The sequence below is a fragment of the Peromyscus eremicus genome, chromosome 1 (genome assembly GCF_949786415.1).
Source record: "Peromyscus eremicus chromosome 1, PerEre_H2_v1, whole genome shotgun sequence".
In the NCBI taxonomy this organism is placed as follows: domain Eukaryota; kingdom Metazoa; phylum Chordata; class Mammalia; order Rodentia; family Cricetidae; genus Peromyscus; species Peromyscus eremicus.
In genome coordinates, this window is record NC_081416.1 from 141996582 (window position 1) to 142023283 (window position 26702).

General features: G+C 42.4%; 1 protein-coding gene across 1 annotated transcript in view; it reads left to right on the top strand.

Moving 5' to 3' along the window:
- The window catches only part of Gabrg3 (gamma-aminobutyric acid type A receptor subunit gamma3), a 593792-nt gene that overhangs the window by 345359 nt on the left and 221731 nt on the right, over positions 1–26702 (top strand). The window contains exons 4-5 of the mRNA XM_059273650.1: positions 17370–17590; positions 19501–19583. Coding sequence (XP_059129633.1) covers positions 17370–17590; positions 19501–19583 — 304 coding nt within the window. The remainder of the gene's footprint in view (positions 1–17369; positions 17591–19500; positions 19584–26702) is intronic.

A 26702-nucleotide genomic window follows, 5' to 3' on the forward strand; every position in this document is an offset into this window, starting at 1 on the left:
ACAGTTATCCACAATGGAAGGATAGTGACCAGGCCATACACAGGAATATGAGTTATTATCTCTTAAAACCAGCTTGTCCTTCCCAACAATAAAGAATTCTTCTGACCATCTTGTCAAGCTAGAACCCAGACAATGATCAGCCAGGCCACACCTTGATCTGGACTCCTCAATTACACAGGTCTCTTTTCCCTGGCCAAGGTCTCTATTTATACCAAAAGCTTATGTCAGCTCTAGGATGACGATGACAGGCTGGCAGTCACTGGATCCCTTGATCTGTTCTTCCAAATGTGCCCACACTAACAAAACTGCATTGCTCTGCTTCTACCATCACTCGTCACTTTAGTAGACAGGTGACTGAGCTCAGGCTATGGCTACTGACGCAGGGCTTCTGCCCTAGATCTCAGGCCACATTGTTGCATTAATTAGTCTTAAACTTAATTATCGTGAACTTTGGGTCACATTAATTAGTCTTAAACTTAATTATCTTGGACTTTGGACTGTGTTGGAACTCAACCACATGTCTGTAACTACTTCCAGTGGACCTGGGAGTGGAGAACAAGGGACTTTCTGGATGGAGAATGCAGATGCCATCTGTCTGAGCTAGGAAGCTATGCACCGTGCTCTGAAGCCTTTGGAAATAGGGAGTCAAGTGATGCAAAGTGAATGATGGGCAGCAGGCACTCAGGACCATCGATGGTAGAGGAGTGCCTGCTGATTTGACATAAAGCTGTGGACAAGCTGTGGCTGAACAAAAATCCTTGACAGCCCTACAAGACAAGTCAGCAGAAAAGTTATTTCAGGGCCCTCCATAACTTGCATGCTTTGATTGCAACTCTCAAATCTATAGAGAAGGAGCAAGGTTGGAATAGAAACAGACTCTGAATCCATTTCCTAAAAGAGAGTGATACAGATACTGAGAAGGAGTGGATAAAACTATCACTTTATGCCAAGAATTCAGTTGACCTTCTCTATCCCTGTGTTTATTATCCATAGGCCTAGGAGTCTTGGGTCAAATTCTTTTGAAAAACAATTACATCTGTATTAAACAGAACATTTTCTTGATGACTATTGCTAAATAGTGCAGTATAGCAACTATTTGCATAGCATTTGCATAATACTGTATACTATAAGTCACACACAAATACACATACATAACTACATATGCATGCACACAAACACATTTACATACAAAGATACTCATATACACTTATATACACATACATACAATGTATACACATGCACACATGAATACACATAATATTCACACATGTGCATGCACACACACTTTTTAAAAGTCTTTTGAGCTTGCCCAGCTCACCCAGGTATAGCAAATTATGAATCTGCCATTCAGGAAAACCTAGGAAATCTCAGTGAGAATGATGCTCCAATCTAGGCTGTGTGCTCTAGACACAGCCACCAGGGCAAGGGCTCCCTTCTTCTCCCCTCCCATCTCTCCAGTCTAGAACAACTGCAACAGAGGCTCTGACATGCCCAAAACAGAGCTCTCAGGCAGCTTTTTGACTGACCTCCCTCATCCTGTCCCTGCTTCTCAGAGTGACCCCCTGCTCTAGGGGTAGGCTTTGAAAGATGAATAGCCTTGGACATCTATGTGTAATCTGTGACAGGAACAAGAGCTTCCAATTTTTTTGGCCCTTCATGCCTGGATTGTATGTAGCTCCTTCCTATGAACTGGGCTAGTGGAAGGAGGAGCTTGGGCCCTTCCTGAAGGACTGCCTCGCGGATTACACCAGAGGGCAGATTTCAGGCTAGAAGCAAATGACTCCGAGCAGCAGTTTAAATACATACAAAAAGTCAACAGTGCCAATACGGGCATTACGCAATCATGAAGTCAGTGTAATTCTGTATCTCCTTTCTTCTTCCTCACTTAGCATCCATATTGAATAGCATCTATATAATAGCAGTGGCATGTTGTAACATGTAGAAATATAATATACAACAACAGGCAGGGGAGAGAAAGAGAAGTAAAACAGGAACTGAGTGAGCCTGTGGGCAACAGAGGCTGATGTGACTCCCTAGGGTGGAAATGGCAGTGGTGAGTATGCTGGTGAGTTTAACCAACTGAGAGGTACAGATGCACTCTTGCTCATCTTCCTTTCCACAGGAAAAGATGAGTTTTGACATCAATACCTTAAAAATAAGATTGGTAAAAGGCATGAATAGAAGATGTAGAAGCAAAGAAAGTATCATGATGACAAACAGGCACAATAAATAATGCTTAGCAACTTTATCTGCTAGAGAAATGAAAATGAAAACCAGAATGACCTATGGCTTCCCACCTATTTTATCTACAAAAGAGTTAAAATTAAAAAAAAAAAATACTGATAACAGCAAAGACATTTGTCAATGTGGGGTGACAGAAACTTAGCTCAGAGCCGTTGGAAATGCCAAATCACTCAGTTGCAAGAGGAAAGGGCTTGACAGATTCTTACACATTTAAATATGCTGTAAAAATATGACTCTAGAGCCCACTTCTGGATATTCCTATCAGAAAGATGAAAACTTATTCCCATATAAAAACTTGTACATTAATATTTATAAATGCTCTGCCCATAATTACTTGTGCTGGTTTGAATAAGAATGCCCCCATAGACTCATACATTTGAATGTTCAATTACCAGAGAGTACCACTGTTTGAGAAGGATTAGAAGATGTCACCTTGGTGGAGTAGGTGTGTCCTTGATGGAGGAAGTGTGTCCATAGAGGCGGGCTTTGGGGTTTCAAAAGCCCAAACCAGGCCCAGTTCCTCCCCTGCCCCCCATCTCTCTCCTCCTTTTTCCTTTCCTCTCCTCTCCCTCTCTGCCTACTACCTGAGAATTGGGATGTAAAGCTCTCAACTGCTTCTCTAGCAAAGTGCATGCCTACCTGCTGCCATGCTCCCCACCATGATAATGGACTGACCCTCTAAAACTCTAAGCAAGCTTCTCAAGTAAATGCTTTCTTTTAAAAGAATTGTCTTGGTCATGGTGTCTGTGGTCATTTGAATGAGAATAATCCCTGTGGGTTCATATGTTTGAATGCTTAAGGAGTGGCACTATTTGAAAAGATTAGCAGGTATGGCCTTGTTGGAGGAAGTGTGTCATTGCAGATGGGCTCTGGGGTTTCAAAAGCCCAAGCCAGATCCAGTGGTTCTCTCTTCCTGCTGCCTGTAGATCCAGATGTAGAACTCCTCAACTGCCTCTCCAGCACCATGTCTGTGTGTGTGCTGCCATGCTCCCCACCGTGACAATAACGGACTAAACCTCTGAAACTGTGAGCAAGACCCAGTTAAATGCTTTCCTTTTATAAGAGTTGCCCTGATGATGGTGTCTCTTCATGGCAGTAGAACAATAACTAAGACATTGCTAAAAGCTGGATAATATTCAGTAACCTTCAAACTTGGATATAGCCCTGCGATAAAAGAATATTTAATTAAAATAGGAACTTCTGATACATATAATGGGTTGGAAAAATTCCCAAGGCATTCTGCTAAGTAACAGAAAGCAGATTCAAAAGCATTGAGAAGGCCTCCTCAGAAGGAAACCTCCCAAGATGCTGAAGATGAAGAACTGATCAGGGGTGGCCAGGAGGGTGAGGGTGACCATGGGGGTGCCAGAAGTGTTTGGTGTATTTAATATGCTAATGGTTATGCAAATATACATAAGTTTAAAATCTATAAAACTTATGGTGGGTCAATGGGGAAAAGGTTCTGGTAAAATAGAAACAAAATTAAACAGCAGTGCTTTCAGTCCCATCTAAAGTAACAAAAAAGTACCCAAGGAAGAATTGCCTAGGAAGCATATATCATGCTCTGCAATTAACTACAAACCTTTACTGAGAGAAGTTGAAAGAGAGCTCAGCAAAGCTTTCTGTGTTCACCAGTTCTGTAAGCTGCCTCGCATAGGCCAACATGGGCCTGCCTCGCATAGGCCAACATGGGCTTGCGTAGCTGCACGTGGGGTTACATGGCATATTTGTGTGTAAGTCCTGTCATCACAGCCAGTGAGAGGAAATAGCAAAGGCCACAGCACAGTGTAGAAAACCCTGATGAGCATCTTAACAACTACCGTGGGCCACAATCCCCCTTTCCTCAGTCAGCCAGGTCTTGAGTGTTCCCTGATGCGTGCACTAATGTTCACAGAGCAGGTGTGAGGCTGGCAGTGCACGTGATAGGAAGACATTCATGAACCACTAGAGTGACTGCCCAGGCATTGCAAGGCTGGGCACACGAACAGGTGAATTTTTAAAGAACAACCTGGAACTACAGGCACTGTACTTGAGAACAAGTGTCACAAAGCCTTCGGCCAGCTTTGAATTTTGCCTTGACGTATCCCATCCCTTTTCTCTAGGGAATATGGCTTCAAAGTGTCCTAATGGGCCTGTCTCCTGTGTGTGTGTGTGTGTGTGTGTGTGTGTGTGTGTGTGTGTTAGTTGACGATGGCAGCTGACATGGTGCCACAGGCTGGCACCAGACACTGAGTTCTTCATCTTTTATTCTGGAAGTGTGTCATCAAGTCCCTTTTCCTGGGCTCTCTGGCAGAGAGGAGACAGACTCCTTCTCATTCTGACAGGGACCTACTCACACTGACAATGTTCTCCCCATTTTTATGGAGTCCTATCCTTTCTGACAGAATCCTCCCCAGTCTGACCAAATCCTCCTCACTATGAATAAGATCCTCCCCATGCTGACAGGGTCCTTTTCACTTTGGCAGAGTCCTCTCCTCTCTGACAGAATTCTCTATATGCTGACAAACTCCACCTCACTCTTACAGGTTCTTCACCACATGACAGCCTTTTCCCATTACTCTGACAGAATTCCCTCTTTCCCCTTTGAGTCCTCTTCACTCTGTTAAGGTCTGCTCCTATACCCATCTCTCCCTTTTTCCCTTAGGAGGTTGGGGGAGTTGGTGTTGTATGGCTGCCCCTCATCCAAGGGCCTCTGTCTTCATGGCCTGTCTCTTGCACCTGATTGGTGCAGTTTGTCCCAAGACACCTCAGCCTCTGCTCAAATGCTGTTTGTGTCTTCTGGGGCCCAGACATTGTCTAGTGTGGTAAAGGACCCAGATGATAAAGTCGATGATATGCTTTCAGTAACAGAGGATCCTGGAAAGAAAGTGTAGCTAAGGGCATCAAAACACAAGGGTAACCAGGACATGCAAGGAAGGCACAGAGCCCCCAAGGCAGGGTGACTTCAGGCTTTGAAAACTGCACCTGAGACTCAAGCCATGGTAGAGCTGAGGAAATAATGCTGAAAATAAAGTATGCCCATTAGGCTTCCACTATGATAAGAAGAAATAAAAAAGACAATCTAATTTTATCTGCAAATTTTCAGATTAGTGATGGCAACTATCTTGGTTACCAGGTGTCTGTGATTATTATTTTATAAAGAACACTCAACGGCAGCTTTTAATTTTCTTCTATTCTTCCTCCCACACATTCATTTCTCCCATCCTTTTCTCTCTTCTTCCTTCCTTTCCTCTCCTTTTTCTTTTTATAAGAGAGTGTTGCTGGGCTGGGATGTGCCGATCCCAGAGGCTTGCTCCAGGTCTAGCAGCTTCTTTTGCCCATGCTTGTGTGAGCATGCTAAACCGTGTGCTAATGGGAAAAGGCCTACTGGGGGAGAGAGACTGTGCTGAACTCATTGGAGGTGAGTGTGCCCAGCAACCACAGGTCTCTCTTAATGTCAGAGAAGTGGGAAAACTGGGAGGAACTGATTTTTGAATCTTTTAAAAGTTACAGATGGATATTATTAAGAAGCATGATTTTTCTTCTGTTTTGTCAGATTGCTCCACATGGTGCAGAACTCCCAGCTTATTTTGGCATCATTAAGCCCTTTAATTACTAACACAAAGATAAGCACAGGACCTCCACCAACACAGGGCTGTACAAAGGGAGGGTTCTGATAAATTTTACTGTTACATTTAGTAGAATGTCAGACATGTTTCCTTCATTGCCAATTATGAATTGTGTAAAATGCTGTTTATTTTTAGAAAGAATTTGCAAGAGTGCTTTTTCCTCTGCAGAAACGATGGATGATTAATGCCATTACAAAGAAACTTTATGAGAGAAAGGAAAACATTTCTCTGTGGGTGGGAGTGTTGCACCAACACTTAGTCAAATGTAGACACAATAAAACATGTGCACTCCTCAGCCCTACGCCCTCTTAACTGGGAGTCTGTGGAAAGATTTCAGAGTGGAGAGCAGGTTGGCTACCCTTACCGCAGGAGGACACTGTGGGCTGCTCCTTTCTGCTCCAGGAAACCAATGTGGAGTTTGGATTAGCTCCTTTTGCTTCAGTCTCTGCCTCATGGATAGTTCATGAATAATCCACACAGAATTCACACATACTAAAGTCCATCTAAGAAGTGGAAGATGGACTACATGGAGCCATTCCTCCACGGACCTGCAAAAACAAGACACCGGGATATTAAATAGGAGATCAGTTTGAACAGTTGCAAGCAAAGTCTAGGCCAGGGTGTGGAAATCCAGATGGTTGGAGTTGAAGGGGTGCTGGAATTTAATCTGACCTAGTGCCCCTCTTTTTCAGATGAAGAGCTGAGGCTGGGAAAGGTAGGAGATACTAATGTAGGTAGTTTAGAAACATAATGGAAGAAGACATTTCTGCTCTAGGTCCCTTTTGACATATGGCGTGAAGTCATACCTTGAAATGGTCATGCCCAGAAAGGAGATTTTCCACAGAGAATTGGGGGCTCAGTGGCTGTGTGCGTGCATAAGAATGAATGTTCTAGGCCCTTCATGGACGTGTCATTTCTGTTTCAGTCTCAATAACCCAGCCTCCTGGCCCAGAGTGCATCATCCACCAGCAGCAGCGTTTGTCAGCACTTTCCCTCTTGCCATACAATGTCAGACCTTCACTTTAAACTGTCAAAAAAAGAGGAGAGGCACATAGAGCACTGGTGGGGATAGGAATCAGGAAACAAACTGATATGCTGAAAAGGGCCCTTGGCTGCTCTGTCTGTTACAGTACAATAAAATGCCAATTGGAGGAAGGGTTAATTGGGCTACAAGAGTTCAAAATAACTTTGACATATGAGTAACTTCACTGTGATTCTTGAAATTCAGTTCTCCCACTCTGGTATGAAATAAACAAATACATGGAAGCATGTGTGTCCTTGATGAGCTTTGAACAGAAGTTTGTAGTCAGAAGGTTTCTTCCATCCCACCAGGACCCTGCAGTCCTATGGCCCACATATAAAATAATTACTAAGAAGCTTATATCAATTATAACTGCTTGGTCATTATCTCAGGCTTATTACTGGCTAGCTCTTACATTTAAATTAACCCATAATTCTTATCTATGTTTAGCCACTTGGGTTGGTACCTTTTCTCAGTTCAGCCTTGTCATCTTGCTTCTTCTGTGTCTAGCTGGTGACTCTTGCCTCAGCCCTTCCTCTTCCCAGAATTCTCCTTGTCTGCTCACCCCACCTATACTTCCTGCCTGGCTACTGGCCAATCAGCATTTTATTTATCAACCAATCAGGGCAACACATGCTCACAGCATACAGAACGACATCCCACAGCAGAAGGTGGGCACCATTGCTAGATGGGCTCTCAAAGAGCTGAGGATTAACTCACTTGCTCCTTCACAGTGCCTAGAGATTTCACAGAGCCATACCTCTGTGCTGACACATGCAGTTGTCAGGTAAGCAAGTAGACCCCAGACTAACTCTTGAGAATCACTAAGCCTAGCCTGCTCTGCTGGCATTATTACTGGCCCCTTTGACAGTGATGGCCTATCAGGGACTCTAGCCTTCCTTGGGAGACATTCCTAGCCTCTTCTCATCTGTTAACTCAGAAGACCAATGTTAAAAGAAAGGAGTTAGAAGTTATATGCAGCTGTATATGCCACTCTGGCTACTCATATATCAAACTTAAGTGTGTTGAGTGTGCTCTCTATTCAATAGAGCCACTTACTCACAAACAATCATCACACCAGATCCTGCCATCTGAAGGAAACAGGGTGCTTGCCTAATCTAGTCTGTGCTGAAGGATGCTGTCCTAGTCACTGTTCTATTGCTGTGAAAAGACACCATGACCAAGGCAACTCTTATAAAAGAAAGCATTTAATTGAGGTTTTGCTCATAGCTTCAGAGGGTTAATCCATCATCATCATGACAGAGAGCATGGTAGTAGGCAGGCAGGCATGGCACTGGAAAAGTCCTGATCCACAGACAGCAGGGAGAGAGAAAGAGTCAGAGGCACAGACTGACTGGACCTGATGTGAGCTTTTAGGTTTCAAAGGCCCTAGTGACATACCTCCTCCAACAAGGCCACACCTATTCCAACAAGGCCCCACCTTCTAATCCTTCCCCAATAGCTCATGAATTGGGGACTAAGCACACAAATGTATAAGCCTATGTGAGGCAATCTCATTCAAAATACCACAGATAGCTTTGCCATTTGTTATATCTTCTGCTGAGCATGACCTTGACCACTGCCTATCAGCATGGGCCACTGAACACCTTGACTAGCAGTTCCCACTAAGTCACCAATGAAGTCCTCCTATGTCTGTCAACTTCACATCCTAGGGACCTTATTCCACCCTGTGTCAGTGAAACAGGCTGGGCTTTGCCCTTCTCACGGATGGTCTGGGAAACACTGCTCACACTGTGTTTAGCTGGTATGTGTAGAGCTTTTATCTGTGTGGGTTCTTGGGGTTTTCAAGGAGGTTCTTCAAGTGCCTCACCCCAGCGGAGTACGTAGCACTCTCACATCTCACCTAATGATGAGTGAAGTGACCAAGTCCATACCTCAGGGGAAGCAAGTTCATTTGTTTGAAGGAAAGGAACTGCACTGCTTGGCAACAGTCCAGTGAGCCCTGTGTTCTGTATCCAGCTGGAGGGAGTTCCTTTTCTGTTAAAGAAAATAGACCTCTCTATTATTCAAGGGAGACAAGACAAATGCTTAGCTCTTTCCATGCCAAAGTTCAAGGTTACCAATTTTCAGTTGACCCTCTGCATCTATGGGCATTGCCCCTGTGGCTTCAACAAACTGCAGAGAAAAAATATTTCTAAAAGAATTGCACATAGGTCCAAAAGGCAATATTTGGATTTGCTGTGTGCTGGGTACTTTGCTGAGTCCAGTGGAATGCGGTGTTATGTAGACCTACCACACTGTGATCACTATTGCATTCTCCTGGTGTTCTCCAGGGCTCATTGGCCAAGCATTGATCTCCTTGGCCCCTTCAGGCACTATGTGCCTATGCCTGTGGTGCATGTGTCTGGACAAAAGATATACCAGCTTCTTTCTTGTCATTATTCCCTAAAGAACACAGTATAATAACTTCCTATACTACACTTATATGGCATTTGGTATCCTGAGCCATCCAGAGATGAGTAGACATACACAACAGGAAGAACAGAGTCTATGCATGTACTTCACTGTGTTGTGGACAAGATGAACACCTACAGATTTTGCTGTATGAGAGGTGCTGGAACTAGTCCTCTGTGAAAACAGTGTCACTAATCAAATCCACATTGACTTTTATTGACCTGTGAGCCAAAAAAAAAATTATCTGAGCATCCCTCCTCGTAGTATGTGCACTAAGATGGAAAGGGCCAGAATATAACAGTCCAACCACTGTCACACTTCGGAGACCCCTCTGGGAAGGTGCTGGAGAGGGGCTGTGTTTTTGGTTGCCTGATGGTTATGCCCTTGAGTAGTATTATTTCCCCCCTCGTTCTTGAATCCATTGCTGGGATTTTTTTTTCTTTTTCAATTAACCTGTTTGATCATGGTAAATTGGAAAGTCATCATCCTTGGGAGTCTGAAGCCTTGTTTCCAGGCTGCTGTCTTCCCATGAGAGATGGGAATGTACAGGCAGAGCTAAGTCTTACATTTTTATTATTTTCTTGACTTGAGGTTCTGTGTGCAGAAATTCTTAAAACTTAACTTCTTATTGGCCTAGCCAGTGCCCAGCTATGTCAGCAGGTTCCTTCTTCATGTGGCACTGACCTGATAAGTCTGTGTTTGCTGCTGCTTCTTCCATAGCCTTCATTTTCCCTCTTTCATTGAAAATTATGCAACCCAACCTGAGAGTGTATGTTTATATATACCTCAGATACACACACACACACACACACACACACACACACACACACACACACACATATATATATATATATATATATATATATATATATATATATAGAGAGAGAGAGAGAGAGAGAGAGAGAGAGAGAGAACCACTTTAGATATACCTAAGTTCACAGACAGTTAATGTGGAGATTTAACAAGGCAACTCCACGTAGTTAAAAGGGGGTTTATTTTGGGGTAACTTACAGCCAGTAAAGGGGTTGGTTACAGGATCCGGGAGAGGTGAGGTGTAGTCCAGCAGGATTCTCTGGAGAACTCTGATTCGGTCTGCCATGCAGCATCCAGGATCATGAGGAGCCAAGAGGTCCGGCACGGATGGATGGATCTCAGGTCTTAAGGGCTCCCATCTCAGCCACGCCCCAGGGGCGTATCATAGGTAGGCATGGCAGTTACCAGCTGCCTCAGTGAGGCAGTGCTTCAAGGTCAAAGCTGGAACAGCTACCCACTACAGATAGTAGTCGCTAATGCAAAATTCTCTAACACGTACATACAGCCTAAGCAGTCCTCCTGTGTACTTTACATCACCTCTCGGTGACTCATAATACCAATGCACTGCAGGTGCTGTCTAATTCAAACAAGGACAGGAAATTCTGAATATGTTCAGTACAGGTTTAGTATTTCCATCATACTTGGTCAAATTTCCAGATGTGGAGCTTCAAGTAAGGAGGACAGACCACAGTTACCATAGCCATGTCAGCTTTCAGCAGAGGAGCCACACTTTGCTTACATCCCTTTTCCTGAGAGTTTTCAGAGTGCCCCTGAACCCCTTTAGTAGTTTCAGTACTGGATGTGCTATCTCTACATAACCGATTCTCAGGCTCAGGGCAGCTCTGGATGATTCTATCCTGACGGGGTAAGGGCTGTCGCTGCGGTCTACTCTTCCAGACTGTGATGGCTTCCTCTTTTCTCTTTTACAACTGCTTTCCAACTCCCTGCATTTGTTCTGGGAGAACTCTTTACCCATAGTAAGTTCCTAAGCACAGTCATGGCACTCAATATGTGCTCGTTAACCTTATTTCCCACCTCTGCTCAAAGAGCTGTATGCTCATTAGACATTCATTCTGCCTTGTCACGGGCCAGAGTCGATGTGTTTAACCCATACTTGTCACCAAGCTGCTAGCTTTTAGTCCCAAGTTCATGACTCCTATGTCAGTCAATTTTTCTTTTTCTTTTACAGAAAATAGATTTTTTTAATCATATCATATATCTCCCTACTTCTCCCAGTTCCACTCCACCTCCCTTCCCATCTGGATGCACTCCCTTTCTATCTCTCCTTAGAGAACAAATAGGCATCTAAGGAATAATAATGAGATAAGAAAAAAAAAAAAACAAGAGTGAACAACTGGAAGTGGGACAAAACAAACAAAAAATAAACAAAGAAAAGCTCAAGAAATGAATATTGATGCAGAGACACACATGTTTACACACATGGGAATCCCTTACAAACCCCAAACTGGAAGCCATAATAAACAAACAAAAAACCATTATGAGACAAAGAACCTATGATGCTATTGATTTCATTTTCTGTTGGATACCTTCTGCTGAGCATGGGGCCCACCCTTAAGAGTGGTTTGTGAGACTCCTTTGGAGAAAACTATTTTTTCCTTTGGGAGCAGTTATCACCTGGAGATAGGTTCTGGCCTAGGGATAGGAGCTTGTGTCAACGTCTCCTTTCAGCTCTAGGACCACATCTGGTGCAGACCCTGTGCACGCCGTCAGTCTCTGTGAGTTCATATGCACAGCATCTCTGATGTGTCTACAAGGCCTTGATCCCTTGGTGTTCTCCATCCCCTCTGATACTTACACTCTTTCTGCCTCCTCCTCCTCCTCCTCCTCCTCCTCCTCCTCCTCCTCAGGGTTCTCTGAGCTCTGAGGGGAGGGATTTGATGGAGATATCCCACTTAGGGCTGAGTGTTCCCTGCATATTGTCTGGCTGAAGGTCTCTATATTTGTTCCCATTTGCTGCAGGAGGAAGCTTCTCTGATGATGGCTGAGCAAGGCATGGATCTATGAGTATAGCAGAATGTCATTAGGATCCATTTTATTGCCATGTTCCTTTAGCAGAACAGTATTTGGTTTTCCCCTAGGTCCATGACCTATCTAGTCTCAGGTTCATGGCCACCCAGTCAGCACTGGATATGGGCTCTATCTCATGGAATGGGCCTTATCACAAATCAGATGTTGGTTGGTTATTCCTATAAGCTTTGTGCCACTACTCTGCACCCGTATATTTTGCAGGCAGGTCACCATTGTAGATCGAAGGGTTTGTTGCTGGATTGATGTTTAACTTTCTTCTTTGGTAGTGTGCAGAGTACCTTTCAGTACCATGAACACTCATCAGTAGGGGTAAAGGCTCTAGATAGACACTAGCTTGAGTTCTCTGTGTTCAATGAATTGTGTAGCTGCTGTCTTCAACAATAGGCCCTCGCCAGTAGCAATAACCTGTGTTGCTTGAGGTCTCCCATGGGTCCTCTTTAGCCAAGAACTCAATTAGATGTTCACCCATTCCTAGTATGAGAAGCTTCTTTGGGTGATGAGAGGTATCAGTTGGGGCTCTGTTTCCCCTGTTATTTGGAGATTTCATTTGATCATATATGCATATATGTGTTAGGTTTTCATATGATCCTTCAAATGACCCTTAGTTTTAGCTGTCCCTCCCTGTATCCCCTCCCTTACTCTCCTCTTCTCTCCCTCTTTCCCTTGATCCTCCAAGTACACACCCTCCCCTGTCTATCCATAACTATTCTGTTTCCCCATACATCCCTCTAGTCCCTTCTCTATACCTAACCTCTATGGTTATATGGATTGTAACTTGCTTATCAGTGACTCAACAGCTAACATCCACATATAAATTAAATACATACCATATTTGTCTTTCTAGGTCTGAGTTACCTCACTCAGGATGATTTTTTTCTAGTTTCATTCATTTACCTATGAATTTAATGATTTAATTTTTTTAACTGTGAAGTAATATTCCATTGTATAAATGCACCACATTTTCTTTATACATTCATCCCTTGACAGACATCTAGGTTATTTTCAACTTCAGGCTACAATGAACACAGCATCCGTGAACATAGCTGTGCAAATGTCTCTGTAATAGGATGAAGCATCCTTTGGCTATATGTCCAAGAGTGGTATAGATGGATCTTTTGTATAGTAGATCAATTGTCACCTTCCTGAAAAATTGCCTCACTGATTTCCATAGTGAATGTACGAGTGGCTACATTGCTACCGTAAGGAATGAGTGCTGTCTTTGTCCCATATCTTCAGCAGCATAAGCTTCTGTCATTTGTTTTCTTGGTCTTGACCGTTCTGACTGATATAAGATTGAAATATCAGAGTAGTTTTGATTTGCACTTTCCTAGTGACTAAGGATGTTGGATGTTTCTTTAAGTGCTTCTCAGCCATTTGAGTTTCCTCTTTCGAGAATTCTGTTTAGATTTGTACCCCATTTTTAATTGAGTTACTTGTTTTCTTGATGTTCTGTTTTTTGAGTTCTTTAAATATTTTTAATATTAGCCCTATATCAGATGTATAGTTGGTAAAAATCTTTTCCCATTCTGTAGCCTTCTGCTTTGTCAAAATCATGGTGTCCTTTGCCATGCAGAAGATTTTCAGTTTCATAAGGTCCCATTTATTTGAATTATTTTGTTTTGGTCTTTCAAGACAGGGTTTCTCTGTGTAGCCCTAACTGTCTTAGAACTCACTTTGTAGACCAGGTTGGCACCTGCCTTTGCCTCCCAAGTGCTAGGATTAAAGGCATGTGCTACCATACCAGGTGAGGTCCCATTTAATAATTTTGTTCTCTCTCTCACTGATTGGACTCCTGGAGCTCCACCTGGGGCTTGGCTGTGGATCTCTGCATCTGCTTCCACCAGTCACTGAATGAGAGTTCTATCATGACACAGGGTGTTCGGGCATCCGATCACCAGAGTAGGTCAGTTCGGGCTTTCTCTCGACCATTGCCAGTAGTCTATTGTGGAGGTATCTTTGTGGATTTCTGGGGACCTCTCTAGCACTCTGCTTCTTTCTATTCCCATGGGGTCTTCATCTATCATGGTATCTCTTTCCTTGTTCTCCTACTCTGTTCCTGATGCCTCTGGGACCTCCCACTCCCCTAAGGGATTATATAAACAAGAGATATTGAGACCATGATTGGAAAAAGCACAGGGACAAATAACCAAACTAGTGGAAACACATGAACTGTGAACCAACAGCTGAGGAGCCCCCAAGGAACTGGACCAGGCCCTCCGGATAACTGAGACAGTTGATTAGTTTGAACTATTTAGGAGGCCCCCAGGCAGTGGGACTGGGACCTGTTCTTGGTGTATGAGCTGGCTTTTTGGAACCTAGGGCCTATGCTGAGACACTTTGCTCATCCTTGGTGTAGGGAGGAGGGGACTGGACTTGCTTCAACTGAATCTACCAGGCTGGGCTGACTCCCCAAGGAAGACCTTGCCTTGGAGGAGGTGGGAATGAGGGGTTTATTGGGGAGAAGGCTGGGATGTGGGAGGAGGGAGGACATGGGAATCTGTGGCTGATATGTAAAATTAAATTAATTATAAAATAAAAATATTTAAAAGAAAATTTTGTTCTTAGTGCCTGTGCTATGGGTGTTCTGTTCAGAAAGGCTTTTCCTGTGCCAATCTGTTCAAGACTGTTGCCCACTTTTTCCTCTATCAGATTCAGTGGATCTGGACTTATTCTGAGGTCTTTGATCCATTTGGAGTTGAGTTTTGTGCTGGGTAATAAGTATGGATATGTTTGGATGCTTCTCAATGTACTCACCCAGGTCTATTTTTTGAACCCTGTTTTTATATCTGTCAGAATATAAGAGAGTATATGAACAGGAATCACACACACACACACACACACACACACACACACACACACACACACACACTTACTCATTTGCTTATTTCTATCTCACACTCTGCCTTGTATTTAGGATCGCCTATTAGATACATATATTTTGGAGGTAGCAGCCTTTAATCTATAAGGGCATGTTTGGAAGATGTATGAGTGACACAGAGACTTTTGAAGGTCATCTGTTTGCTGAGACATCACAAAGCCCCTGATAGCCTGTGAGTTGACACTGGATTGAGTCTTCTGGGGAAGTTTCCTGATCAGCTTTTTTCCTGGCTGCTCAGAAGCTCACATAAACTCAACTTCTCTGCTCTTAACTCCCCCTTCTCTGAAGGTGAAGGCCTGGACACTGCTCTGCCCTGTTTTCTGTTTCTAGATACTTGTACCACAAACTGAGGTATATATAAAGAGTAGACATTTTCTCAGGCCACGTTTCTGGAAGCTGGATGCCCAAGGGCATGGTGTCTTATTGTTGAGTTTAAACACAGCACAGAGGAAGCAGGTACCACATGGTGAGACAGAAGCCTGTTGCCTTCAGTCTCTCTTCTCTTAATTACCAACTTCTGGATTTAACCAAGATGTATTTAATTTTACATTTTTGTTCATTTTATATCCCCTACCCTTCTCCCTCCTTTTCTTTTCCTCCCTCCCTCCCCCTTCTCTGTCTCCATCTCAATCTGTGTGTAAATGTGGGCCCACATGGGACGCAGTGCATCTGTGGAGGTCAGAACACAACTTTCAGGAGTTCAGTCTCTCCTTTCATCATGGTTCCCTTGGGATCAATCTTAAATCTTCAGGCTTGCACAGCAAGAGCTTTTCATGCCGAGCTATTTCACCAGTCTGTCTTCCTCTTCTTGAAAAGCCATGAACACCATGATAGGGACCTTAACCTCACCTAATCCAAATTACATTCCAGACACTAGACTCTCAAATAGAAATTTCCAGCATGTGGACTTTCAGTGAATGCATACAACATGCTTTTGATTTTCTCTGAACAGAATCCAAACTTTTTCTGTGTGTGTGCATGGTATTACAACACTAAAACACACAATTTTTTAACAATATTTGTCTTATTTGACTAGAAAACAAGCTCCCTGATGACCATGACCTTTTCTCCTTATAAGTGCTACTTCTCTGAGGGCTACAGGGCCTAGTGTGGTCAATGTAATAAAGCAGTGGTGAAGGAAACATTAGTTAATGGAACACTAGCTGAGTCTCTGGGGCCTTCTTTTCCTGGAAGCTTGATTGAAAGGAGAATTACCTAGTTCATTGAAAGCTACTGAGTTCGTGTTCTGCAAAGCAAGAAATTTATAATACCTAATACATAATGGGAACTATGAAAGAACAGGCTTTTGAGATCAATCCCTATATCCACCTGTCCCCAGACCTGTGGTGATTCTTCACACATTGTGGTGACAAAATAGCATTGGAAACAGATGAGGCAAAGATATTCCTTGTATTCTGTAGTGCTCTTGGCCCTGTCTCAATTCTCTGATCATCACAACAAATTCATATTGGGCCTGTGAACCCTGGAACAACAGTTTTCAACACTGGATCTTTGCCTGTGTGACTCTAACCTCCACCACCGCCACTCCCCCCCCCCCATCCTCCCACTCCCACCCCGCTAGCCTTCTGTTAACATTGAGATTGCCTTCGGTGGCTTTTCACTCCAGTTTTGTGCTGTTTATTTCTTGTACTTCCTCTTCCTCCTAAGGTTGTGTGATTTGGGAAGACTGTTGAATAAAATGATGAGGCATTTCATGAGTTGGTATTTATAAGTTACTGGCTCTCCGTGCTTAGCATCCACATTTCCATTTCATCATTTTATTTACACATTTAGGAAGGGGACATTTTTTCCTCATTGTATAGAGCATTGGCTCTGAGTTATCACACAAGGTACCCAAGTTTAGGTTAGTTAGCTCTGCACCACATCCTGAAGTGTGTAGTGCTCTCTCTTCAACCCCCATCAGATTGTATATTCTTATTGCAATTTAAGGTTAACAAAACAATTGCATCAAGGATTCCATCATATTGTTTGCTGATAATGTCAATTAGTGTTTGTTGGATGTGAATATGCTAAGCCAGACAGTTTATCAGCGACTCACAAAGAGAGGAGGGGTGGGGTGAGAATGTGGAGAAAACTAAACTTTTGACCAAGACAGCAAAGCATATTGAAACTCAGTCTCCTTAAATGTTTGAAGCCCTGTGAAAGGGATGCTCCTACAGGGAGGAAAGGATTCATGAGCAGGACAAAAGTGACCAGTTTACCTACCCTGTTACATCTAATAGGTTTAAGGTTCCTAAGCACCTGCCTGTCTCCTTTCTTAGGCTGAAAGGCTTTTCAGATTGACCACAGATTAAGGGAAAGTATCTTTTCTCTGTTTCAGGAATACCAAATTGATATATTTTTTGCTCAAACCTGGACAGACAGCCGCCTTCGATTCAACAGTACAATGAAAATACTTACTCTGAACAGCAACATGGTTGGCTTGATATGGATCCCAGACACCATCTTCCGAAACTCCAAAACAGCAGAGGCTCATTGGATCACCACACCCAACCAGCTCCTCAGAATCTGGAATGATGGGAAAATCCTTTACACATTAAGGTAAGATGTTGTATAGCTCGTTTTTTTTTTAACTTTATTTTTTTATTTAAGAATTTTTTTTATTCATTTAACATACGAACCACAGATCCCTCTCTCATCCTTCCTCCCGCTCCCCTCCAGGTTTTCTCCCTGCCCCAATTCCCACCCCCTCCTCCAAACAGGAAAGGCCTCCCATGAGGAGTCAGCAAACCTGGTATACTCAGTTGAGGGAGGACCAAGCCCCTCCCCACTACATCAAGACTGAGCATGGTGTCCCACCATAGGTAATGAGCTCCAGAAAGCCAGCTCAAGTACCAGGGATAGACCCTGATCCTACTGCCAGGGATAGACCCTGATCCTACTGCCAGGGATAGACCCTGATCCTACTGCCAGGGCCCCTCAGACAGACCAATCTGCACAACTCTCTCCCATATGCAGAAGGCCTAGTCCAGTCCCATGCAGGTTCCACATAGCTCAGTTTTTTAAACTGACTCTTTACTAATGGAATCTAAGGTAGTATTACTTGCTGCTATACCCAGGAAACACAAACGAAGAGAATAGATCTATTCAAGGCCTGCTTATAAAAAACTAGAGACCCTTTTGTCTCAAATATTCATCTTCTTGGGGCTCAGGGGTGCAAAGTGTTTTCCTAGAACACAAAGGACTGCAATAAAACCCAATATGGGGGCTCCCTGCTGGGCAGCTGTCCTCTCCAAGGTGCTGAATGTCTATGTGGACTTCTTGGGACCTTGACTTCCAAAGACAGTACTTCCTTTATCTAGACAAACACATTAATTCTTCTGCAAGTTAGGTCACAGGAGCTAAGGAAAGAGAGGCCTTAAAGAGGCCTCTTCACAGAACTCAGAACCACATGTGAAAGCTTGGCTTCCTTAAAAGAAGAGGGGAAGGATTAAGGAGCCTGACAGAGGTGACCAGTTCACCTACCCCCTACTACAGGTTTAAGGTTCCTAAGCACCTGCCTGTCTCCTTTCCCAGGCTGAAGGGCATTTCAGATTGGCCATAAATTAAGGAAAAGTGACTTCCTTTGAAACACACTGCTTTTCCCAGGCTCCCTTAAGCATCTCTTCCCCATAGCTTCTAAAGTTCTCCTTCATTCCATATTCATTATAGAGATTTTAATTATGAGTGATCATGGCACGGAGGAGAAATCGTGATTCCTAACACTAAAGTTCCCGCAGCACCAGTAGACACACACTGACATCAAAATGTGAAGGCATCACCAAAGCCCAAGGGAAGGAAGCTTCCAGACAGGGACCAACAGAAAGAACAGCAAAGAACCACAGCATGTTTGGTGATGCCAAGGGCTAAGAAAGACAGAAACTCTAAACGGCTTCTCATCAATCACGAAGGACTAGGAAGGAGACTCAGAAGAGAAGCTGATCCCGAGCAAAGCAGTCCTGGGCCTGGCTGGTCCTAAATCTGTGATAACAATTCTGACACACAGGGAACATGAAATATACTGGAGTAGTACAGCTGCCACCTGCCTAGGGCAATAGGGGGAGGTAGCCAAAGAAGAAATGCCACGGAAGTGGATGGATTTGGCCTAATACCTGTGTGGACCAGCACACTAGTTTCAAGTGGAAGGATTTTATCGGAACAAATAGAAACAGTGGCTTAGAAAACAACAGCTGGTTTTTCCCCACTGTGACTTGGCTTGTGTTTCTAGGCACCGCTGGAGTTTTCCTAGAATTCCCTCTACTTAAAAGCAAAACAGAATAGCACAGTAAGAAAGCAATCAGAGCAGAGCGCCCCACTTAATGAACCAGAGTGAGGGGGACAGTGTGTCCTGGCATTACCCCCCACCATCACCACCAGCATGCATGCATGCATCTGTAGCGTGATGCCTTACCCACCTTGGAGGCCTTGTCTATGCTGTCGCTGATCCCACATGATACTGGTCTCTTTCATAGGCTCACTATCAACGCAGAGTGCCAGCTGCAGCTGCACAACTTCCCCATGGATGCGCATGCCTGCCCCCTGACCTTCTCTAGCTGTGAGTACACAGGGGATTTGCATCTGGGTGGGGAGTTCTGGGGCTGAATCTGGCTGGACTGGGTCTGGTTTCCAGTGTACAGCCCTGCAGTTGGGTGACTCTGTTACTACACAACCAAAGAAAACCAGTAGTAGTTGTGTTGCTGGCCACCAGGATGGTTTTACTCTAGACTGCGTCGCACAGAACATTGCAAAACAGGTAAATTTGATTAAAGAGTGAGTGGCTCTGTTACTGATGATGATATTGAAGGATTCAGAGGCTAACCAGTGCATTCACTCCCCAGGGAGACCAATACTAATGAGCTATGCCTATTTTTTGCAATTTTTTGCCACATTTTTTTAGGTTTAATATTTTAAAGATTTACCTTTTAATGAGGAAGGTCAGCTCCTCCCTTTGAATGTACTTATATGTCTTCTGAAACAGGTGGTGATTGATTTAGATCATTCTTAATGCTAAGTGCCTGAGCACATCCACAAGGAAATATCAACTATCAGATGCATTTGCTGACTTACAAAGCTTTTAAGCAAAGGTCAATATGGAAATTCACCTATTGAATTTATGGTGGTTTATTTTAAATGTATTAATCACAAGTACTTACGTATGTATGTAAGACTCACAAACATTTAAATAACTGTATTGGCTTTCTTTAAAACTGAATATAAAGCATGTCTGGCAAGTAGCTGAATCTAAACTTACTATATTTGTTGATAGCACAAATGGCTGGTGTCCAGCACTTGAATGTGCCTGTCTCTGGTGTGGTAATGTTACATACAGATCCCTAAGCAGTTGTTCCCTGTATTTAAAAGTCAGAGAATGGGCACATGTGGACACATGGCATGATTCTGAGTGATCTATGCAGGCCGTATTTACCACCTGCCCAGCTGCTTCTACTGCTCTTTCCAATATGTCGACATGCTGTTGCCTCATCTATTGAGTGTGTAATTTAAGTGGTTACATTATACTAACAGGCTTTCCATTCGCTCTTTTTTCCAATCTCCAACTCAATTTTAGATTTCTTTTTTTTTTTTTTTTCGAGACAGGGTTTCTCTGTGTAGCTTTGCGCCTTTCCTGGAACTCACTTGGTAGACCAGGCTGGCCTCGAACTCACAGAGATCCGCCTGGCTCTGCCTCCTGAGTGCTGGGATTAAAGGCGTGCGCCACCACCGCCCGGCTAGATTTCTTTACCACATTTTTGATGACTTCTATTTTGAAAAATTTTCAAAACTATTTGTCTCTGTGGGACAGCTTTGCACAATTAGTTTCTGAGTCACTTGTCAATTTGAATTAATGTTTCCTAGGACCTCTTCTAAGAATTTCTTTGTGAATTTATTGAGGCCTTATGCTTTCTAAGCATGCATTGAACTTACTAAATTTGTACCCATCTTCCCATCTTTGCAAGTGATTCTCATCTTCACCCCATGGTAATCATTGATCTGGTTTGTATCACTGCATATTAGCTGCCTGGTCGATAATTTCATAGTTGGTGTCTGGTCTCTTTTACTCAGCAGGATGTCATGTGAGTCATACATGTTGGCACATTAGTTAGTGGTTCCTTTTTCTGTCACTTTAAAGTTTAAGCCAGAGAAGCTGGGTTATACATATGGTGTGAACTTAAGTCTATACATTCTTGCAATTTCAGGCTCTGGAGTATAAATTCAAAGTTAGAAAAGCACTTTTGCTCATGCATCCCTTCATGGGCAAGGGTGGATAGGAGGCTCCTTTAGAGACTCCTTCAAGAGACCTCCAGCTGAGGGCTTTTTGCTTCTGGAATCTTACTTTCTGCCAGGGCCTGGCCTTGGGCCTGGTCTTGTTCCTTTCCTGGGTGGAATTCTCAGGCTCCTGAGGAAGCCAGCAGAGACGACAGGGCTCCAAGTGTCCCATCTCAGGCACGCCCTTACAATCCTGTTTCTTCCTGTCAGTTTCCTTTACACCCTCATATACAATTTTATATTTCAAAACTTGTTTAACTATTCTGCAGAATCTTCTAAATCTTCCATTCCAGAACAGGATTATGTATGCATGACATTTGCTCTATTTCTAGAGAGAATATAGCTTATAGAAATAAAATTATTTTAGTGTGTAAAAAAGGATATAAAATATATATCCCTTCTGGAACTAGTTAGTAATTACAATAAAGTACCAGGAAGCAGTCTGTTATAATTTGTGAGACCAGACATAATTAATTCTGTGTCTGGTATAGAACAGTTGTGGAAAGTGGTCACAGTAAATTAAAAGATGACTAACTAAAATAAGAGGAGCTTTCAAAAAGATTTTTAAAAAATGTTCTCTGTGTGAGTGTTTTGACTGCATCCTTATCTGCATACCTATGATGGCAGCCAGAGGGTGCTGTATCCCCCTGGAGCTGGTGTTACAGGTGGGGTTGTGAGCCACACCTTATGGGTTGTGGGCGTGAACTTGGGTCTTCTGCAGGAGCAGTATTCACTCTTAACTGCTGAGCTGTCACTACAGCCCCTATGTCTTGAGGTTCTTTGTAGAAAAACAAATAAGTTAAAAGACAAAATGTGTGTAAATGGCTATTTTTATTCTTTCTTTACAGTTATTTTGAATATAGTTTATTTCCTTATTGGTTTTCTCTTGGTTAAATATTAGCATTATGAAAAAGTCTTCCTCTCTGCTCAGTTGATTGATCAGAATATATTCCCACGAACATTATTGCTTTTGTGGTTAAAATTTCAGAAATTGTATGGCCTTTGAAATGCTGATAGAGCTGATGTGCCACAGCTACAACGTACAAGTGCTTTTTAACTTATAGTGCAAATACATCCAGATGGATGCATTGTTGGGTTGAAAACACCCAAAACTGCAGATATATTGATTGCAACATGCTGAGCTCCGTAACTCAGAAACAAAGCATTTTTCAGTACCCATTTTGCACACTTAGTGATTACAAGGTTGGTTGCTTGCTTTGGATGCTGCTGTTGCTCAGAGTCACCAGAGAGAACCATGTGGATGCAACAGCCTGGGGAAGACCTATATATTATGAAAGGTGTTTTAAAATTGTATATTGCTTTCACAGTATTCTAAGGTAGAAAAAAATTGTCTAACCATCACAAGAAACATTGGAGGTATACATACATATATATATGTATGTATATATACGTGTGTGTGTGTGTGTGTGTGTGTGTGTGTGTGTGTGTGTGTGTGTAATGAGTACAGAGGGAAGCAACAGCAAGTGTGTGGCATCAGTTCTCTCTTCCCTATATATGAGTTCCTTGATTCACTGATTCATCTCATTAATCCTCTGTGTATTTTTATCACAATTTTAAAATGAAACAAATATTATAAATAGTAATTTAGCCAAGGGTGATATACAGGGAAAGTAAGTACATAAAGAAGTTACAAATCATAAAAGTTAGTAAATATAAGTTGAAATCAGAAAGAGCTATCACTATATTATTAATCATTTTTAAAATGGCTGAAATACAGCACAGTGGTAAGAAAGTAGAAGACACTGGACATTCTGTTGATGGGAATATAAAATGGCAGAAATAGAAAAGAATTTAGAAGTTCCTTTCAAAACGAAAACCATACTAGGAGAACTAGATATTGCATAGTTAGACATTGGGCGCTGAGAAACAAAGTATATAATCATGTAATCATGAAGACCTACTTATGGATATTCATGAAGACTTACCTATGGATATTCATGAAGACCTACTTATGGATATTCATGAAGACCTACCTTGGATATTCATGAAGACCTACCTGTAGATATTCATGAAGACCTACCTTGGATATTTGGAGCATTATTGCTTTTCTTTCCTAGAGACAGATTCTCTGTGTAGCCCTAGTCTGCCTTGACCTCCAGTCTTCCTAAGCTGCTCAGTACTGGGGCTACAGGTATACACCATCTGCCCAGCTATAATACCAATCCCTAATGGAAAACATTTTCATGCCTGTCAGTGCACACGCTGGTGAGAAAGTTGCTCTTAGATCCTTAAGCTGGACTACTCAGCAACCAAAATAAGGCAATTACTGGTTTGTGCAACAAGGTTGTTGAACTACCCCAGAATTCATGCTGAATGAAAATCCCCAAAGCCCACTCATGTGTGGTCTTCAGTATTCTTGAAGTGACTGGAAAGTGCAAGCCAAGGTAGAATAGTTGATTGAATCTAAAGAAACAGGCTAAATAAACAGAAGGCATCCTGTTATTGAACAGAAATCTTTAATTTTATTAAGATAATAATGCTCTGCATAGATTCAATGCAATTCTTATGAAAGCTCCAGCTAGATTTGGGTCCCCAAATTAACAAGATCATGCTAAAATCTTTAAAAAATTTGCAAAAACTCCAGAATGTTCAAAATATTCTTTGTTGAAGAACAAATGTATATGCCTCATGCATGTGATTTCAAATCAACTATCCAGCTACAATAACCAAGACAGTGCATTGCTATGGTCAGAAAGATACACATACAGATCATGGAATGGAATTGAGTTCTGAAATTTAGAAAGTCTAAGTACATTCATGGTCAATGTTTGATAAGGGCACCACAATAATTCAATGCAGAAGGATGGCCTTTTCCACAGACACTATTGAGATGCTGGGATTTGTATGTGCCAAAGAAGGAAGCTTTGCACTCCAAACCAAGCTATGCAGCCATTGGAGGATAATGAATGTAGGTCCTTGTGATTATGGGTTACCTGATGGTGGCTTAGCTCTGGAGCCAGAATTATGAATAACAAAGGAAAAAATAGACAAAGTGGTGCCATTGTGTTGAAAACTGTCACACCTCAAAGGACATCATCAAGATAGTGAAAGGTCAGCCTCCAGAAAAAAAGAAGAGATAGTTGTATGTCATACATCTGAAATTCCATTTAATAGGGAAGCTGTACACCTGGGAGAAATGGCATCTGGTTAGTCATACCAAGTACACTGCTCTGTGCGGTTATGAGAAATTTCTCTAAAAGAAGGAAAAATGTTAACCTGTTGTTGACCACAAATGAATGAATGAATTTTTCCCCTCCATAACAGGTAATCTCACATTTATCAAAATTGTCTGACTTTTTGTTATATGTATTTTGATTTTCTCTTATGTATACTTCAAGAAAGAGATACATTTGCTCTAAAGTAGCAAATGTCCGCATTCAATGTGAGCCTCCAGGAGACATCAGGGAATAGTGGAGGCTGTGACCAACTTCATATTGTGACTGTGAGGCAGTTGCTCTTCAATGTTAGCCAGTTCCAGAAAAACAGTATACTGCTGTGAGATTGTGTCTCCTAGGAATGCTGGGAGCTATACCCATAAAGTTTCACTAACATGACTGCCTAAATATGAGCTGAACAAAGATGAGGCCAATAGACATGCTAACATGCATGGAGAAAACTCAAGAGTCCTCACGCCTACACAAAGAGCTACAGGCACCCAAAGATGCTGAAGGGGAGAAACAGTCTTCTGCAGAGAAGAGCACACCAACTGGTTATCCAGTACCAAATGGTCAGCCCTGAAAACATACAAGTAACATTATACAGACTGAGCGGGTTGTATTTACATATATAGGAATATATGTGTACACATATAAATGTATGTGTGTATAAACATACATACACATATATATGCACAAATATGAATTTAACAACAATTGAAGAAAAAAGAGGTCAGGAATTTGAAAAAGAGCAAGGGTGGGTATATGAAGGGGTTGGATGGAGGAAAGGGAAGAGGAGAATGATGTAATTATATTATAATTTCAAAAAATTGAAAAAATTAAGATTAAAACTACTTTGCCAGACCAATTTAATTTTTAACAGAAAAACTATCTGAGTTTTTCTAGAACTGCTTCCCATATTTCTTAAAATTGGCACTGCATTTAGGAATATTCAGTGCAGAACTGCAACATGTCAAGCTTAAGAACTGGGTTCCCTCTTTCCTGTTCCCCACTGGCCAGCTGCTTGCTCTGTGCTCACCCACGATTCACCTCCTAACTTCTAATTCCTCATGCTCAGAGTCACATTTCTTATTCTTTCACAATATGTCCCAGGCCAGTGCTACCCTGTAAAGATAAGCTGCATGCTATCAGTTTGCTTTGAGATTTTGTATGTTAGATACAAGTGAAATCAGTTCTAACACTACATTTTATTCAATTCATCTTCATAAAGCATTATCATTTTGATATGAAATTAACATGAAAACATTGATGTATTTTAATACACTAGAGCAAGATATGTTATTAAGAAAGCTTGAGGGCTGGAGAGATGGCTCAGAGGTTAAGAGCACTGGCTGTTCTTCCAGAGGTCCTGAGTTCAATTCTCAGCAACCACATGGTGGCTCACAACCATCTACAATGAGATCTGGTGCCCTCTTCTGGCCTGCAGGCAGAACACTCACTGTCTACATACTAAATAAATAAATCTTAAAAAAAAGAAAAAGAAAAAGAAAAGAAAAGAAAGAAAGAAAGCTCGAAAATCAGAGCCTTGTACCACTAATCCACACCCTGCTCCCTGCAAGGGTTGTCTAGAGATGAGAGTTATCTCTATAGGCTGCTCTTAAAGACAGGCAGCCTGGACATAGGCTGACTCATCACAGTACAATGCCAGCATGTCTCCATGTCAACTAACAATATTTCAGTTCCTCTGTAGCCTATGCTTGGCTCAGACCACCGTGTGGTGAGTGAACTGTCTGAGACCGGCCCAGCTGTCACCAAACAAGCACTGTAGTTTCAAACCTGTTTTTTAACATTTGTTTTAATTTTCCCATATTCCTCCCTACTTTTGCCATCTTCGGTGTCTTGTGATCCACTCATGAGATGGTCCTGACTAACTTTAAAGACAATGCTCATAAACCCACGTAAATGTTCATTACATGCTTGTGGTTAATATAAGCCTCACATACCTGCAGGAAGCCTTGTGATTCCCTTTGCTAAGTCCCTGTATCCTCTTTCACTACTGGGAGGCAGCCTAATGGAAGGAAGATAATGTGTGTTCAAGGCAGAGCTACATTACTGTGCTCCTGTATCATGGCAATGGAGATATTTTACTAACTGTGATAGATACTAAATAAAGATACCACCCAATGTCCACAGAGAATTGTTTGAAGCCCCTCTCCCCAGGACATCAAACACTGCCACTCAAACTTTTCAGAGAAAATGGCACAAGAGTGGCA